We start from the raw sequence: 18297 nt of genomic DNA, 5'->3' as shown, positions 1-18297 counted from the left end.
CGCCGAAAGAGGTGCCGTGTCCGTTCCTAGGAACGGTCCCCCCGGCACACAATCTTGAAACCGGAAGTGGGAAGGGTTTGGGCTTTTGAAATAGAGGACCCCGTTGCCTGAAGAAAGGATGTGATTGGGGGAGTTGGGAATGTCGGTTTTCTAGAAGGCTGAAGGAGTGTGGATTATCTGGGGGTAAGGGGCATGCGGGGATAATCTGGGGTATGTAAGAGGAGACGCTAATAGTGGAAGAAGGATACTAGGGATGGTGGGCTGGGTGGGTGTGTATAAGGAAGGGAGTCCGCCTGCGGATCTGGGAGGGGGCTTTGAATGGTATGGGCTGGGGCGGGGAGCCATTTTCAGCCCATTCCCTTCTGGGGTGGGGGATTGGAACATGCCAGCTGTGGGCGGGGCAAGAAGTGTAAATTTCACCTTTGTACAGTAGGCTGGTATTTGGGCACACACCCTTCTCCATTCGGGTAAGCAAGGGGGATTACTGGAGGAGGGAGGGGAATAATCCGGCCATGCAAAAAGGCTCAAGGAGGGTGCGATGCCAGTGTGTGTGGGGGGGTGCGGCTGGTGAGCATCCTGGGGGCCAGAGGTTTCCCACTCCTCATTTAGGGGTAAGGTTTAGCACCCTGGAGAGGTCCGGCGTGTGTGTGCTTGCGGCAAATTTTCCTTGGTGAGGCTTCATCCCCAGCTACAAAAGAGAGGGGGGCGTGTCAGAAATGGTATTTTGTGTTAGTGGGACTGGCTCCCAGTTTATGGTCGCTGGGCCCCTCCTAACATTTTCCTCCTCAAATTAATTGTGGATCAGGGAATTGATAGAGGAACTGATGTTTTTAGGTGGGCCTCAAAGGCTTTTATTTTTATTTTTCCTCTGTAGCTTTCAGCGGCTCATGTAAATTAGACTACAGAGATGACATTCTAAATTGCTGATAGCATGCTGAGCTGTCTGACTGGAGTTGGTTTTTGCTTATTTTTTAGATTATCATGAAGTATGCTTGTATTTTATGTTTTTTAAATGTCATTTGGATTTGCTATTTTTGTTATTGTACACTGATATGTGACTAATGTTTCTTTAAAAAGCAGATAGGGTTTGTGTGGCCAAATGGGGATTTGAACCCTGGTCTCCAAGGGCCAGTCATCTAACCACTACTCTACCCTGGCTTCCAGAGCCAAACTGGCTGTTTTCTTGAGTTAGCTGAGTGTCTCCTTCCCTATTTGATTAGAAGGAAATCTATTTATAACTTTAAAACACATTTTATAAACTGGGGGGAAACATGGCATCCCTGAACATATTGGTCCTTGGTGTGAAATACTTTTGTACTAGAAACTAGTAAACCAAACATCCTGGTAATTTTTTTAATTAATTTTGCTACAATAATCCCCCAATACAATATTATCTTCTTTGAGCCTCTAGAATAGGATGGGCATGTTTAAATAAAGAAGATGGCATTTACCTTTGTACTAGGGCAAAGTTCTTTTATGCCACTTTTGCTATATAACTAGCCTGCTATTTCCTTTTAAGAACATAAGAGAAGCCTGCTGGATCATTCAATGGCTCATCTAGTCCAGCAGCCTGTTTTCACAGTGTCCAATCAGATGTCTGTCGAAAACCTGCAAGCTGGACATAACCCCAATAGCACTCTGCCCATTTGTGATTCCCAGCAATTGATATTCAGAGGCATGATGCCTCTGATAGTGGAGGTAGAATATAGCCATTGTGACTAGAGACCTTTGATAGCCTTGCCCTCCATGAATATGTGTAATCCTCTTTTAAAGCCATCCAGGTTGGTGGCTATCACTGCCTCGTGTGGGAGTGGGTTCTACACTTTAACTATGTGCTGTGTGAATAAGTACTTTCTTTTATCTATCTTGAATCTTCCAACATTCAGATTCATTGGATGCCCATGAGTTCTAGTATTATGAAAGCAGGAGAAAAATGTTTTACTGTGCACTTTCTCCATTCCATGAATAATATAACTTATATCATGACTTATATCATTTCACCTTGTTTGCCTTTTCTCTAAACTAAAAAGTCCCAAATGCTGCAATCTTTCTTTAGGGGGTGGAGTCAATCTATTCTCTTGATCATTTCTGTTGTCCTTTTCTGAACCTTCTCCAGCTCTACAATATCCTTTGTGACCAGAACTGCATACAATATTCCAAATGCAGTTGCACTGTCAATTTGTATAACATCGTTATGATATTGGCAGTTTAAGTAACACACACTACATGTAAGTTTCTTGTCTCTTTCAGGTGGTCTGTAATGCACAAAATTTGAAATGGCTTCAAGGGGAGCAATTGAGACCAGTAAGTTGAAACAGAACTTGGAAGAGCAACTGGATAGACTAATGCAGCAATTGCAAGATCTGGAGGAGTGTAGGTAATAAATTCCATCCTGAAATTGACTAATCTGTCACAAAATCTTTGTGTTAACACCATGTAGGGCAGGGCAGGCATCTTTTTCTCCTTCCAGTCTTTAGCTGTTTGTAGATGGATAGGATGATGTCATTGGAGGCTGGCCTATCAGGGCTAATGGGTCACAGTCCCACTAATGTCAGCCTGCTCTTAGTCAGATCCTACCTTGACTTCTTACATAGTACTAGTCCAGGGGGGTGGGATTGCCTGCCAGCTTCCTCCTTCATAATCTCAGTATTGCCATTGTAGAACTTAGCAGGGAGCAGAATGTGGACAAAGCTAGAATTAGTTGACTTTGGTTCCACCTACTGTTAGGCTCCCTGCCTTCTGGCCTGCCAGTACCAATGGGCACCAGACACTACTGGGTGATGCATGCCCTCATTTGGATTTCGTCCTTTTCAGACATCCTTTAAGGATCTTCCAAGGGCAGCACTTCATGTGACATGCCAGTATGTTGTGTTGCTGTTGTTAAGAATGTAAGAAGAGCCCTGCTGGATCAGACCAAAGACTTTTCTAGTCCAGTATCCTGTTTCCCTTGGTGTCCAATCTGATGCCTTTTGGGAAGCCCACGAGCAGGACATAAGGACATTAGCTGTCTCCTGTTACTGTTCCATGGCAACTGATACTCAGATACGTACTGCTGCTGAACCTAGAGGTAACGTAGCTCAGTAATGCCTACACTGACTAGCAGCAGCTCCACACTGTTTCAGGGTGGCATAGTAAAATACTGGCATCATTAATTTTGTGAGATGGGGAAAGCAGCCCACTATTAACAAGAGGGATGGCTGTTGGAATATAAGGCTATCAGCAGCTACTGGTTAAATAACAAGGCTATAGCTTAGTGGTAGAATATATGATCTACTTGTAGAAGGTCCCAGGTTCAATCCCCAGCATCTTCAGGTAGGGCTGGAATGTCCCCTGCTTGAAACAGTGGGGAGCTGCTGCCAATCAGTGTAGACAAAACTGAGCTAGATTTTCTAATGGTCTGATTCGGTACAAGGCACCTTCCTATGTTCCTATGTAGAGCCCTACTGTGGTTAACCTGTTGGCTGAGTCGCAGTGCTTGCTCTTATTCAGAGATGATCTGGATGCAGATGAGTATGAAGAGACCAAGAAAGAAACCCTTGAGCAGCTGAGTGAGTTCAATGATTCCCTGAAGAAGATCATGTCTGGAAACATGACATTAGTAGACGAACTTAGTGGGATGCAGTTGGTGAGTGTTTGGAGGGGACTTCTTTTTTTTTTTGACGTAGTGTGTCTAAAACACTGCATTATGACATTGGGTCCATCACTCAAAGGGAGAGCATCTGCTTTGACTGCAGAAGGTCCCAGGTTCAATCCCCAGCATATTCAGCCAGGGCTGGAAGAGACCGCTGCCCGAAACCCTTTGGAGCCACTGCCAGTCAGTTTAGGCAATGCTGAGCTATACTGAGTGGTCTGACTCTGTATAAGGCAGCTTCCTATTTCTTAAGCGAAAGGATGTAGCTCAGTGGTAAAGCATCTGCCTTGCACCTAGAATGCTTCAGGTTAAATCTGATCATCTTTAGATGGGCCTGGGAATGACTCCTCTCTAAAACTCCGGTGGGACATTGCCAGTCACAATGCTGAACTAGGTGGACCAATGGTGTAATGCAGCTTCCTATACAGGTAACTCGCATCTTTCGCGAGGGTTTTAGCTTGTAATCTTCCTCTTCCAGGCTATACAAGCGGCCATCAGCCAGGCTTTTAAAACCCCGGAAGTCATCAGGATGTTTGCCAAAAAGCAGCCAGGGCAGCTGCGGACAAGATTAGCAGAGGTAAAGATGTTTTATCACCTTTTTAAAAAGTGTAATGTGTGAAGTATGTTTAGAATCATTAGCTCATTTCATTTATAAACCGCTTCCTGCAAGGCATCCCAATGTGATCTACTTTTTAAAACTTAAATCTTAAACAACGTTTTATACTGATTTTCAAAGATGAGAAGCTGGGAGTGTTAACAGCATTGCCTAGTCCTGGGCTGGGCAGACTAAATTATGAAAACTATTTGGGGAGGGGATTCTTGGTTGTTCCTGTTTTTGTTTTTATTATGTATTTTGTGCTTTTGTGTTGTGATTTTATCTTGTGAACTGCCCTGAGACCTGCAGGTATAGGGCAGTCAGTAAGGAGGAGAAGAAGATGCTGATGATTTAGGCAGGCTGTAGAAGCTTTGATTTAATTGGGAGCTTTGCCCCATGCGGTGCCTATGAACTGGTTCACACAATCACATGGAAATGTGTGATGGGAGAACTCTGCCCAAGGAGGGATGGGGAACCTGTAACCTGGACAGTTGTTGCTGGACTACAACTCCCATCATCCTTGACTGTGAGCCATGCCAGATGGGGCTGATGGTGGGAGATGGCAGTCGATCTTTTCTGCGACTGACACAGCGAATGCCAGAAATTTCTTTCTCATGGTACACATATAATGGCTGTTAATTCCTAAGGGCTGTGTAAATCTTCATACATCAGATGCATAATTAGTGTCATCCACCCCCACTTCCCGGTTTTCTCTTCCCCTTTGTAGATGGACAGAGATCTGATTGTTGGAAAGTTGGGACGGGACGTCTATACTCAGCAAAAAGTGGAAATTCTCACCGCTCTCAGGAAGCTTGGGGAGAAGGTACTAAATTTGCTTGGCATGTCCCTCATGGGGCTATAAATGGAATTGCGTGGATTACACACGATGTGTAGTACTAGTCTTATACCCTGCTGCAGAATCTGGATCCCTTAGAAACTGCACAGAATATTACAGAATTGGATGTTTTTTTGCTATGCTTCAACACTATTTAAGGCATTGTCTGGAGTCTTGAAGCTATGAAAGCTTGTTTGGAAATGTTTTCTTGTATTGATTATGCCGCTTTCATTTTAAATGTTTAAGTCAGTGATGGCCAAACTTGGCCCTCCAGCTGTTTTGGGACTACAATTCCCATCACCCCTGACCACTGGCCCTGTTAGCTAGGGATGATGGGTGTTGTAGTCCCAAAACCGCTGGAGGGCCAAGTTTGGCCATCACTGGTTTAAGTGATATTAAAAGTTTCATGGCTGACTCATCCTTATTTCTTTCATTCTTTGTGTTTACAGCTGACTCCTGATGATGAGACTTTTCTTTCAACAAATGCAGGAGCTGCTCTCAGCCAGTTTGTGAGAGTTTCCAGTGATCTTGGTAAGTTAAAAAAAAATATCTCCCCATGCCTCTTTCCTTGATCATGTGTGTCAAACTTCTCACAATCAGGAGAAAAGAAATGGTGTCTCATCCTTAGTTCATGACTACAGCTCATCTGCTTCCTCTTCATTAACAGGCATGGAGGTTGGATTCACTGCCATATAGCATGAAAATGAGTGTAATTTAAATAGCATTTTTTCCAATCCAATGGTTTGACTTTATTCCAAATGATGCTTATCAGTCCCAGTCAAAACATACAACTTGATCCTGTAGATCAGCCTGGCAAAATCAGTCAATGAAAATAAGTAGTCCACATACCGTATTGGCCCAAATATAAACTGCACTTTCCTCCCAAATTCTGACTGTGAAAAGTTAAAGTGCGGCTTAAATTTGCGACCTTACAAAAATTGGCTTTTACGATATCGCTGCTGAAACAGACATATGGTAAAACGGAACAAAAAAATGTTTTCTTGCAGATTTGCGAGCTTGAGACTGTTGTGCAATTAATTCTAATGTCATACATTGCTTTCCCTGTATTTTACAGTGCAGTGTTGATTTTTTAATTTGCATTTACGGTGCTACAAACAGGTATTAAACCCACTTGCGGGTCCTCTCTAGTACAGTGGTGCCCCGCAAGACGAATGCCTCGCAAGACGAAAAACCCGCTAGACGCAAGGGTTTTTCGTTTTTGAGTTGCTTCGCAAGACGATTTTCCCTATGGGCTTGCTTCGCAAGACGAAAACGTCTTGCGAGTCTTGCGATTTTCCCCCGCTTTCCCCCCACTTTTCCTAAGCCGCTAATAGCCTTTTAGCCGCTAAGCCTTTAATAGCCGCTAAACCGCTAATAGCGCTAATCCACTAAGCCGCTAATAGGGTTGCTTCGCAAGACGAAAAAACCGCTAGACGAAGAGACTCGCGGAACGGATTATTTTCGTCTTGCGAGGCACCACTGTACCCGTAGGATTTTCTTCTACATTTGACATTTACGGGTGTGAATGCCTGTGGAATTTTAAGGGAGCGGCTTATATTCGGGTATTGTCTTTTTTCCCCCCCTTAAATTTTAAAGGTGTGGCTTATATTCGGGTGCGGCTTATATTTGGGCCAATATGGTAAATAGTTGCCTGCCATCTTACCTGCATATGACTTACTGGCAGTGTTGTACCAATAATTGCTTGGGAATTCTAAGAAACTCCCAAATCTGCAGTTTAGTGCAGTTTTGAGATCCATGGTTAAAATCAGCGGTTTTGAGATCAGTGGTTAACATCAGTGCAATCTGTCATTTAAATCAATGCAGTTCAGTCCACCATTGTTTCTTTTTGTTTTTATTTTTGTTAGACTATTACATGTATAACAAACTCACAGAGTATTCTAAGAATTCAACAAGGGAGGGGAACAGTTGAGCATGGTCAGGTTTAAGATAAGGAGATAAAAGATATAAAAAAAATATTAAAAGAAACTTGTATAAGAGAAGCAATATGGGAGTACTGTATTCCAAGTTAAGAAAGACTTAAAACAGTGGATCAAAAACTCATATAATTGTAAGTGCATAACGTTCTATTCACATATTAAAAATATAAATAAATCTTACTATCAAATACCTCTGTGTGTGATTAGTATGGCTATATAAATTTATACTTGTAATTGTTAATCAATAATTATTTGTTGGAGGCTGGATGTTGCTGATGGAATAAAGACAGGATTTTAAAACAGTCCCTCTTTTTCATTAACTGCAGGATCAGGCGATAAGGTCTTCGCGCTGGCAAGTTTTGAGGTAGAGAAATCAAAGCAGTGAAAGCAGGCTGCGTTCAGCTGCATTGGATCTGGGGTTTTTGTTTTTTTACCATGTTGTATTTGTGTGTTTCTTACAAACTTTTTTGTAATGCTCTTTATCTTCACGGCAAGCTAACCTACAATGAAGATCGTTTTTGAAGTGCCCTTTTTTGCGAGCTGGGCTGCATAAGTTCAGAGGCTAAAAACACTAAGTGGTACTTTTTAAAAACAAGGAAATGAAACCAACTAACTTAATTGTGTAACCTTTTGAATGTATGCATTGTGTATGTATTTCCCCCACTTTAAAATGTGCATTTCTCTAGTAAAATGTTTTTCTCTAATATTTTTGTTACATGTGATGGCAGAAAGCATCTCTCTTCAGCAGCTCTTGGTGCTTGATGGCTGTGTGAGTTCAGTTGTTTTGCTGGAATTGTGTGGGGTTTTTTTAAGTGGGGTGGGGGAGAGAATGTAGCTCTAGTGTGGAATGCGACACAGTTTTGCTTGTCTCAAAACAAGCCGAGCGCCCTCCTGCCCTCCCGGTTTCTCTTGGGAAATGAATGGGCAGCATTGTGTCCTCCGTGTCTTGATTGGCAAACAATAGCAGCCCTGTTGGGAGCTTTCTGGGCCAATTTAACATTGTGGGCCAGAATGACAGGGAACACAGTCAATAAGCCCTGTTTCTGGCCTCCTACGGTAGCCAGGCGTGTTATTGGCTACAATCTGCCATTCTTCCCTCATGTTTTGGGAGGCCGGCATGAAACTGCTTCCTTCCAAGTAGAAACAAACAGAGAGGAATCCTTTTTTTAGATGCTGCCTGTTCTGTTGCCGAATGAAGGTGGCGCTTGCTGTCTGTTGATCTTGTTAGCCCTGCAGGCTCCCTGTCATCTTCCAGGCCTGACTTAAGATGCTGGTTGATTATGACTTATCGGCTTGAGCTAAAAGTTCCCTCATCCCTTTCTTTCATCCCTTTGGGCTCCTTCTCAACAATTTTCACTTAGGAGTATGGGAAGTTGCCTTTTTCCAAGCCTATCAAGCTCAGTGTTGTTTACACTGACCAGCAGCTGTGCGCCAGGATTTCAGAGGGGTCATTCCCAGCCAAACCTGAAGATGCTGGCAATTAAACCTGTGCTCTTAGGTGCTCCACTATTGAGCGACAGACTTTTTCGTTTCTCTCCCACTCTTCCCTCTGTGTATACCCCCCCCCCGCCCATTTTATCCTTGCAACAATGACCCTGTGAGGTAGGCCAGGCTCAGAAAGAGTAATTAGCTAGCCCGAGTAGGGTCTTGAATCTGGGTCTCCTTAGCCCTAGACAGAAATGCCACACTAGGTTTCTCACTGGATGGTGGGTAATTTGCCAAGTTGGTGTTTGTGGAGGGCATCATCTTGCTAGGCGCATATTTAAGGAGTTGAGACATCCCTGAAAACTCCAGCGGAAGAGGGCTTGTTAGGACTAAACCCCATAATCTGGTTGCAATATTTGTAGCTTTTCCGTAAATAATTGCCTCTTGGCATGTGCAGAGTGTCTTTAGTGATGCTTCTAACCAAGTTTAACTCAAATTAGCAGACATGGCTAAACTGTTAATTTTAATGGGTCTACTCAGAGTAGGACTTGGTTGGCTACAACTTAGTAACTATCCAACTGGGTTTGTTTTTTGTTTTGTTTTTTGCAGGGGTGGGGGAGTGGTGTTGGAGAGCATATATTTCTGCCCTGCCATCTCCTCTATACAGTGGTGCCTCGCAAGACGAAATTAATCCGTTCCGCGAGTCTCTTCGTCTTGCAGTTTTTTCGTCTTGCGAAGCACGGCTATTAGCGGCTTAGCGGCTATTAGCGGCTTTAAGAAGAAGGAAACAAACTCGCAAGAACTCGCAAGATGTTTCGTCTTGCGAAGCAAACCCATAGGGAAATTCGTCTTGCGGAACGACTCAAAAAACGGAAAACCCTTTCGTCTAGCGAGTTTTTCGTCTTGCGAGGCATTCGTCTTGCGAGGCACCACTGTACTTATTTTTCACTTTTTTGCAGTTTGAAGCCATCCACATTCTTTTTCTCTGTCATTTCCCCCTTCATTTTTGACCTTAGTTTGTTGCAGGAGTCACCTATTCAGTCTCAACAGTTGAATTTACATGCATAATGCCCTTTTCCTAATCGCTACAAATCTTGTTCACTTAGAACCCCAGAAAGTGAGTGGATTTGAAAAACTGTTTTGATTTAATCCTGAATATGAAACTTCTTCCTTGTTTCTATCTCTTCTGCTTGTTACAGATCATATGTAAGCTTGCCTGGGGCCTGATTTTAATTTCTTTTAAAAAGAAAGTACTGAATATCACCCCTGCCAATCAATTCTCTTACCCTTGCCATAGCTCCCAGATGAACTCATTGTATAGTAACTTGAGAAACTGCTGCTCTCTCCCTCTCCCCTCCCCAGTTTAAAAAAGGAACATGCACAATGCCTATATTCTATTTTCCTGGCTAGCAGGCATGCGTAGGTTGCCAAAAGGGTGCTGGCTGTAGCATACTGCAATGCTGCCAAAACATGACTCTCCCTTATTCAGCAGTTTTTGGGAGTGCAGGAACATGAGGCTGGGAGGAGCCGCTCGCTGGGTTATTAGTGAACAATGGCCACAGTAGATCAGCCATAAAACAGGCAACTACCTTCCATGTTTTATAGATCAGTTATGATGGCACTTTTCCAAATAGGATTATGAGTTCTGAAACTGGGCAAGTAGAAAATGTCCCTCTGTAGTCTCTCCCACCGCCCACAACAGTGCTTCTACAATACCAAGGCTGTTAAACCACCAGAATTAAGAGGTACCGTATTTTTTGCACCATAACACTCACTTTTTTCCTCCTAGAAAGTAAGGGGAAATGTCTGTGCGTGTTATGGAGGGAATGCCTACGGGTGGCATGCCTACAGATTTTCCTCCTCTAAAAACTACGTGCGTGTTATGGTCGGGTGCGTGTTATAGAGCGAAAAATACGGTAAATCTTTTGCTGAACTCCACATTCACATTGCAGGAGCTAGTGGGATGTGTGTGTTTGAATGTCCCTCTTATACCTGTTCCCAATGCACACTCTTCCCTTTCTTTCTCTTTCAGCTGCAGAGGAATTTTATGTCAGAGAGAAGGCTAGACTATATCTCCCCACCTCCCACCCTAGGAAATGACTGTTTTCTGTGTGCAGGGATTTGGGGTTGTGAGGTCAAACATCCAATTTCCACCTGTAGCCTAAAGTGGGTTCAGTCTAGAAAAAGCTTGATCTGCAATGAACAAAATTAGGTTGTGAATCTCCCCGTAGGTTGGTGTTCCTCAATTTTCACTGTCCTCAACTCAAGACCATACTGTCCAAGCCTCCTCTAATGTTAGACACACAGAAGTTTGAGGTCAGGTTTACTTTTGGATCTGGGACTGAATGCTCTAGTTCCTTGGAGCTATGGTTGCCATATTTCAAAAAGTAAAAACCAGGACACCCCAAAATTGTTGACTTTTTTTTTAGGAAACCACTGAAATTGTTGAGCTTTTCTTTACAAAAACACCAAAAAACCCCATGATTTTTTGGTTGACTTGCCTAACATCCAGGACAAAGCGCTGCCATTTGGAAATTCCCCCCAGATGTCAATTCTGCCTTTGAAATCCCAGTAATGTCCTGGAAAATCCAGACGTATGACAGCCCTAATTGAAGTTGTTGGAAAACTTTCTTTAGTCATAGATTTGACAGATAAAAAACAAGTCGCATATGAGGTTTTACAGTGGAGAACATGTTAGGGTTCCCTTTTCACCCTGGCAGGGCTCTTTTGCCTTTAAAAGCTGCCCAGCCGGTAAGCAGTAAAGATACAATGGAAAACAATGGAAAGCTCAATCAGCTGAATTTCTGCCTGTTATGTAGTCTGTTCAAGGAGCAAGAGCCCCATGGGAAACTTGGGGAGAAGCCATACCACCATATCTAGCATCCTGTTCCTAAGTGTGGTGGCTTATGTCCCACAGAAATATGGGGAAACCCTGGTTAGAGGAGAGAGCAGGTCTACCGGGAAGTGTGTATGCATTTGAGCTTTGTGACTCTGAAAGCCTCCGTGCAGCATTTCCTAGAGTTAGGCTGCTTTGGACTGCCCTGTTTGTGGTCTTCACTGCCCTCTGTGGCTTGTGATTAGGCCTTGGCAGTTGGGAATAGCATCCTTTTAAATGTTTCTTCCCTTTTAAAACTGATGGCTAAATAACAGCTTGTGTGAAGTCACAGTGGTTACAGACCTTCTTTCCCTGAAATGCTGTAGCTGTCTCATTAGTGATGATTAGAGGGTTAGTTCCTTGCCTGCAGAAGGGAAGCTTTGCTGCTGTGCCATTGCAAATCCGTGCCTTGAGCCAAACCCAGCAGTCACACCGGCTTTAAACAGGCTTCTTCTTCTGATCTCTCTCCCTCACTCAGCTTAGAGATTTGCATTTACTTGTCTCTCTTTGCATATTGTTCATTTCACTTTAATAAACCATCACTGAGAAATGCATTTTATCTTTATTGTCAATTTTATATTCCCCCACCCATCTTCTTTTTAAGGGCACAACCAGTGCCTTATAACAACAACTTTCCCCTTAAAATGCCAATGGTTTCAAATATGTCATTTAATTTGGAATACATTCTTTGAGAGGGTTGGATTTTCTTGTTAGGCATCCAATACTTGAGCTACTGTTGCTTGAAGCAATTATAAATAAAGCTCAAGGTGCCTTAGTGCTGCTGGCGTAAAATTGTAATCTCTTTTCAAAAACTTGACTGCAAATTGGTAACTCTGAAAGTCCCTCTTCAGGTGTGGAAAGCAGAAGGAAAATTACTTGGCGTGAGAACATATATATCTTTTCTAGTGAGCAACATTCTCCATAGCAGGGGTGGTTAGCCTTTTTGGCTCCACAGACCAAATCCTCAGGATTGGCCATGCTGAACAAATTCATCAGGTGGGTGGCCCTACCCACCTGTCAATCACCTGACAGCACAAGGACATCAGGTGCAAAGTGCTGCTAAAAATGATGCTGGCCCTCTTTGTTTTATACAGGACTTTTGATGGTTTGCATTGAAAGCCCTACTAAAATGAAGGGAAGGAAACTGTTGTAGCAGAGAATTATGAAGCGTACCTCTTTCTGATTCAGGAAGGGGTTTGCTCATCAGTGGACAAGTGGGAGATTAAATTCTGATCTGTTCCCTAATGGGAACAGGTACACAGCCAATGCAGCATTTAACCCTGTCCTGCCTGCAGTCACATGATGTTGCGAGAGACATCAGCTGATGAGCTAGAAGGCATGGTTTGAGGGAAATGGATGCATAGGCTCACTTGGACCCCCTGGCAGGCAAAGATTGGCCCAAGGGTTTGCCACCTCTGCGCTGTAGCCTTGCTTTGCTTTCACAGTAGTCCTGTGAGGTAGGTCACTTGTCATTGATTTTCTGCACTCAATGCTCTTTTTCTAAGTTATGCAACATTATGAAATACAAAATAGACTCTTTTTGCCTCTTAATCTCTTCTCTTCTGGAGTGGGAACAAAATTTCCCAACTGCAAGAATACTTCATTAAAAGTAAAAACAATAGCTCATAATATGGGTAGTCCTCATAAAAAGAATGGTCATTTTGGAGCCCAAAAATGCAGGATGTAGTTTATTATATTGATTGCCCATAAAATTGTTTCTGGCGAAAAGTTAGAATGGGCGCTCTCCTAAGGGTGTGAAAAATCCTAGTAATGATGCCATGACAAAGATTTCAATTTGACCAGGAGCACCATCTTAACATCAGAACTAATCTACCCCTGTGGTCATATGGAAAGTCTTGGTGTGTGGTGGCAGCTGGATTATGAAAGAATCCTAAATGAATTTCAAAGCAGATTATCATGGATGGCTAACGGCAAGAGATTGAAGCAGAGCGTCTTTGTCCAGAGTTAAGGCTGGCTGTGCAAAGCAGCAAATGGAGGAGCTAGGGCTTATGATACCTGATTTTCAGCTACGCCTAGGAAAAAAGATGCATAAAGCAAAGGGAACTGGAGGTGTCATGCAAAGCTCCAAACTATCAGCAGGAAACTATGGAATTGTATAACACCATTTAATGGCTTTAAAAAGTGGGGTTTTTTGGGGGGGTCTTATCCCAAAGGGTCTTACATTGTATAATAAAACACACACACCAATCACCCAATAGTACATCATTTACAAATAAAAGTCATTAAGCTTCCTAATATAATTTCAGTTATGGGTTAAGATTAAATTATCATTTTTAAAAGATGTATATGGGAAAGCAAGCAGGTTTGAGAACTCTGTACGGCAGCCATTTAAACAAAGAAGATGTCACTTGCCGTTCCTTCTGTACATCTCTAGGGGATCAGACCATATCAGACTAAGAACTGGGTCAGGAGCAACAGCAGCTTGCAAATAGCTTCTTGTCCTGTGCTCAATCTCCCCCATCCCCTGCCTTTCCTGCTGAAATGCTTTCCCATTTGATTCACCCTTAATGTACCTGCATTTTTTCTTACTATCCATCACCTTATTCTCTCCTAAAATTCTGGCCCTTGGAACAACGCAATGCAAGTTCTGCAACAAAGATAATGTTTGCTTGAGTTGCCCCTCCCAATCACCTATCAACTACAAGTCCCTGCTTTGCATTAGCTGGGTACCACCAGACTTTGCAGAAAGGCAATCAATAAATAGTTAATAAAATATTTCATGGGGGTTTGGGCACATATATAATAGTGGTCCTCAAGTATACTGAGGTGGAACTTTTTCCCCCTCTTGCTGCAGAGGGAAGAACTAGAAATTGCAAGAAAGTAGATTTTGTCCTGTCCTAAAGCAAGGGTGGGGAATCTGTGGCCCTCCAGCTTTAGTTGGATTTACAACTCCCATCACCCCTGACCATCAGCCATACTGGCTGGGATTGATGGGAGTTAGCATCCAATAACATCTGAGGGCCACAGATTATCCCCACCCCTGCCCTGAGACGTTTATACAATCAAGCAGCCAAATGAGGACAAAGCAGAACATATGGTGTGTTTTTAAAATTGCATTAAGCCTGTAATTCCTTCAAAAGCCATCTCGGTCAGATACAAAGCGTAAACAGATGCCTTAATTGCAGGTCTCCCACCTCACATGAGGATAGAATGTCTTTGGATATTTCTCTGCGCTTCACACACCATGCTAATTAATGTAACTCTAACGGAAGGATCCCAGAGTGATGTTTCCGTCTCCCCCCTCCCCCGCCTGAGCTGACGCACTCAGCTTTTCTTAAATAATTAATCATCATTACTGCCTGCTGCTTGCTGGGTACGTGTTAGTGATCATCTCAGATCCCAGCATATTTACACCCTCCCAGTTCCTGTCTGCAGCTTGCTTTTGCTCTTTTCACAGGCTTTCATGTTAAGGTCTTCATTAACTGACAGGTTGTAGATTTCTGTGCCATCGTGCTTTGATGTCCTTTAAGTACTGAAGCACAGATTGGAAAGCACAGGCCTGTTTGTTGCTGCACCTTATTGGATAGAGATACAATATAAGAAGTAAAGGAAACAGTAACAACACCTGGGCAGCCAGATCCTCTGGGGTTGGCCTTGCATAAAGAATCTGGGGGAGGAGGATTTTCTACTGTCCAGCTAGGTAACCACTGCCCCGCTACTGATATTCCTTAAGCGAGAAATCCAGTTCCTAGCTCCTCTCATTATACAGCTATGACCTACTTGTTGATTTCATCTCTGTGATCTCAAAGTGTGGAACTCTTCTCCAATAATAATATTAATAATAATTTACCACTCTGGGCGGCTTCCAACAAAATATTAAAATACAGAAATCCATCAAACATTAAAAGCTTCCCTAAACAGGGCTGCCTTCAGATGTCTTCTGAAAGTCTGGTAGTTGTTGTTCTGTTTGACATCTGGTGGGAGGGCGTTCCACGGGGTGGGTGCCACTACCAAGAAGGCCCTCTGCCTGGTTCCCTGTAACTTGGCTTCTCACAGTGAGGGAACCACCAGAAGGTCCTTGGCACTGGACCTCAGTGTCTGGGTAGAATGATGCAACAGCCGCCTCATACAGAGTCAGTACTGTCAACACTGACTGGCAGTGGGAATATTTTCCATCCCAAGCCAAAGCTGCAGGGATTAAAGCTGCATGCAGAGCATGTGCTCCAGCACTGAGCTGCAGCCCCCTGCACTTGAGGCAGATGTGCATTATAGCCCAAAATATCTGGAGGGCACCAGAATAAAACATAAAAGGAGCCTTGCTGCTGCATCAGGCCAGTGGCCCTTGCCCAGCCAGTCCAACATCCTGTTCTCAGTGTAGCCAACCAGGTGCCTGCCAGAAGGCGATGAACAGAACCAGAGCACAACAACACTCCATTCAGTGCTTTACTGCTCCTATTCCCACCGCCCCAGGCTACTTTCACGCCTCCTTCTCCTTGTAGCTCCTCCCTTCCCCGACCCCCTTCCCCTTCGGCCACGCCCCGTCCACCGGGCCACGCCCCTCCCCGAAACAATAGCCGCCTTCTCCTTCCCCAGCCGCAAGCTCCGCGTTGGCCACGCCCCCTTTTACCTCAGGTTGCCGTTGGAGGCGGCTGCCTGAGGCGACGCGGCTTGCCGCCTCTCAGCGGCCTCGGGCGCTGGGACGCGGCAAGCAGCGGCGACGGCGGCGGCGGGTCCCTCCCACCCGGAGTCGCCCAGGCGCCTCCTCCGCTCCCTCCCTCGGTCGCCGCCGCTGTGAGTCACGACGACGGAGGGAGGAGGAGGAGGAAGAAGAGCAGAAGCAGCGGCGGCCGCTTATATACACACACACACCGTTCGGCGTTTCTCTCCCCTCAGGCGCAGAAGGAGGCTCAGCCGCTTCAAGTGCTGAGAGGACGAGGGCACGATCCTGCCTCTGCTTCCCTCCTTGTCTACGCGGGAGGGCCACTCGAGGGCTCCTCCCAGACCCAGTAACAACAACAACATCATTATTATTATTATTATTATTACTAGTGCTGCTGATAACTGCTGCTGCCGCCGCCGCCGCCACTTCAGGTAAGCGCTTTACGCCTCGCCTGGCAACAAAAGGCGCCGCGCGGTGAGTAGGCGACTGCTAGCTAGCTAGCTTGCTTGCTTTTTCTCTCTCTCCCTCAGTCCGTTTGGCTGCTCGCGCACGCGCGCTCGTCCGTCAGCCTGTTTGCGCGCGCCTGGTTGCTCGTTCGAATGTCCGTCCAGCCGGCCGTTGCTCGCGCGCCCGCGCCTCTCCCCCCGACTTTCGTAAACGTCACTCCCCTTCAGCGTTCCATCTCCCCCCTCCCCCACTGCTTGCTCGCGCGCCCTCCGCCTCATCTCTCCCACCCACTCCATTTATCCAACCATCCCCCCCCCCAAAAAAACCCCTCATTTCCTCTAAGCAGCACCACCCACCGTCATGGAGTCACTCTTGCTCGCTTGCTCTCTCTCCCCTCACATATATACATACACACAGCGCTAGAAGCATCGCTAAGTACTTTTAAAAGGTGTGGTGGAGCTCACACAGGCCCGTGAAACAAAATAATCGTATGGTAATTTGTGTGCAAGACATAAATTTAGGGGTTAGTTTCAGAGGTGGTGGGCGTCCGGTTGTCTGTTGCGTGGACAGGATGCTGAGCTAGGTGGGTCTGATCCAGCAGCAAGCCTCTTCTCAGGTCAAATCCATGGTATACATTGAGAGCATATTCAGCACACATACCGTACTTCCTCCATAGAATCCTATTAACTGTGGTTTCTGCCCCTCAGATACCATTTTCAGCATCCATAACAAACTGCAGTTCCCAGGATTTGGGGGTGGGAGAGTACAGTAATGTGCTTTAAATGTGCACTGAACATGCCTTAAATGTATACTGTGGATCTGCCCTTGAGGTTTTTCAGTTCTTGCTGCCAGGGCTCTTACTCTGAGCTCTGGAATGGTAGGGATGGATGGCTCAGCTTCTGTAAGTCCATCTCATCTCTTTTTTTTTTTGCAGATTAAAACAAAACATGAAAAATTCACATTTAGATTGTATACATTCATCCCCTAAGAGACATTTTTGCATGCTTTCATTTCCCCTAATATGCCTTTTTCTGTAAAATATACTTCTTGTGCCTTTTTTAATAAAAAAAAGTCTAAACTGCATTGCCAAATTCATACAAAGGCTGATCTATATATAACTGTGGGACCAGCAAATTAGATTGGTTGATTTAAAAATGTGGATCAATTTCTTTTCCATTCCTATAGGATGCCAGCAGGGTTTTAGGGGCTGCTCTGGGTGGATTGGGCCCTCTGGTTATATACACATTTAAATTAAAACAAACCTTTTACAACAACGTGACTTTCACACATGAGCACATTCATCTCTAGCACCACTTCTCCTTCCCATCTTCATCTACCTTTTTCATATACGTACTTATAAGTCCCTGCCACCAGTCAATGCCATCTATACCCAGTCCAGTGACCACAGATCAACACAATGTTTGCCACAAATAGAAAGCAATGGCAGATGGCTGTGGCCTTGTCGTGAGTGAGCATTGAAGCGTGCTCAACCACTTTGTAAGCAAAGAAAATTTTAAAATGTTAAGTTTAATACTGGGGTGGAGGGGGAAGGTAAGTGATCTGGGGGTTTGGGCTCCCTGGGCCACCTGTTAACAATGACTCTGGACAACACAGGATGTACCAATCTTACACCTTCACAGCCTGCTTCTCTTCTCTTCCTAAATTGTGTTCTCCAAAATTTCTGAAGAGTGTGTTGCTGATAAACGAATGTTACCTGTTCTATCTTTAGGAGAAGTACTTCAGGTACATGTGCAAAGGAGAGGGTTCTTCTCTGTGGTAACTGAATGGTTTTATGTGACTTAGTGTTGTTGGTTTGTGTAGTAGTGTGTCAGTAACTTTTATGTTTCTTTGTGTACCATCCTAAAATCCATTTTTTGGGGTGAAGGACAGTTTGTACATTTCAAAAATAAAATTAAGACAAAAATAAGTGT

General features: G+C 44.3%; 2 protein-coding genes across 4 annotated transcripts in view; both read left to right on the top strand.

Annotated features, from left to right (window-relative positions):
- Positions 1–30: 30 nt before the first annotated feature.
- LZIC (leucine zipper and CTNNBIP1 domain containing) lies at positions 31–7702 on the top strand. Of its 3 annotated transcripts, none has more exons than XM_028740715.2 (7): positions 31–183; positions 2251–2377; positions 3490–3625; positions 4110–4208; positions 4954–5049; positions 5511–5592; positions 7325–7702. In XM_028740715.2, exons 2-7 carry the CDS (start codon positions 2277–2279, stop codon positions 7381–7383), a joined length of 573 nt encoding a protein of 190 aa, XP_028596548.1. In that variant the 5' UTR covers positions 31–183; positions 2251–2276; the 3' UTR covers positions 7384–7702. The 3 variants fall into 3 exon arrangements, with proteins under 3 accessions (XP_028596548.1, XP_028596549.1, XP_028596550.1); XM_028740716.2 differs by having other exon boundaries at positions 52–210; XM_028740717.2 differs by lacking the exon at positions 31–183 and adding an exon at positions 383–467.
- Positions 7703–15913: 8211 nt separating this feature from the next.
- Positions 15914–18297, top strand: part of CTNNBIP1 (catenin beta interacting protein 1) — a 43595-nt gene continuing 41211 nt past the window's right edge. The window contains exon 1 of the mRNA XM_028740718.2: positions 15914–16350. The gene's annotated coding sequence lies outside the window, so the exon portion shown is untranslated. The remainder of the gene's footprint in view (positions 16351–18297) is intronic.

This window comes from Podarcis muralis, chromosome 7 (assembly GCF_964188315.1).
Source record: "Podarcis muralis chromosome 7, rPodMur119.hap1.1, whole genome shotgun sequence".
Classification (NCBI taxonomy): Eukaryota; Metazoa; Chordata; class Lepidosauria; order Squamata; family Lacertidae; genus Podarcis; species Podarcis muralis.
The sequence above is the reverse complement of the archived record's forward strand: the minus strand, read 5'-3'. Positions and strand labels throughout refer to the sequence as shown.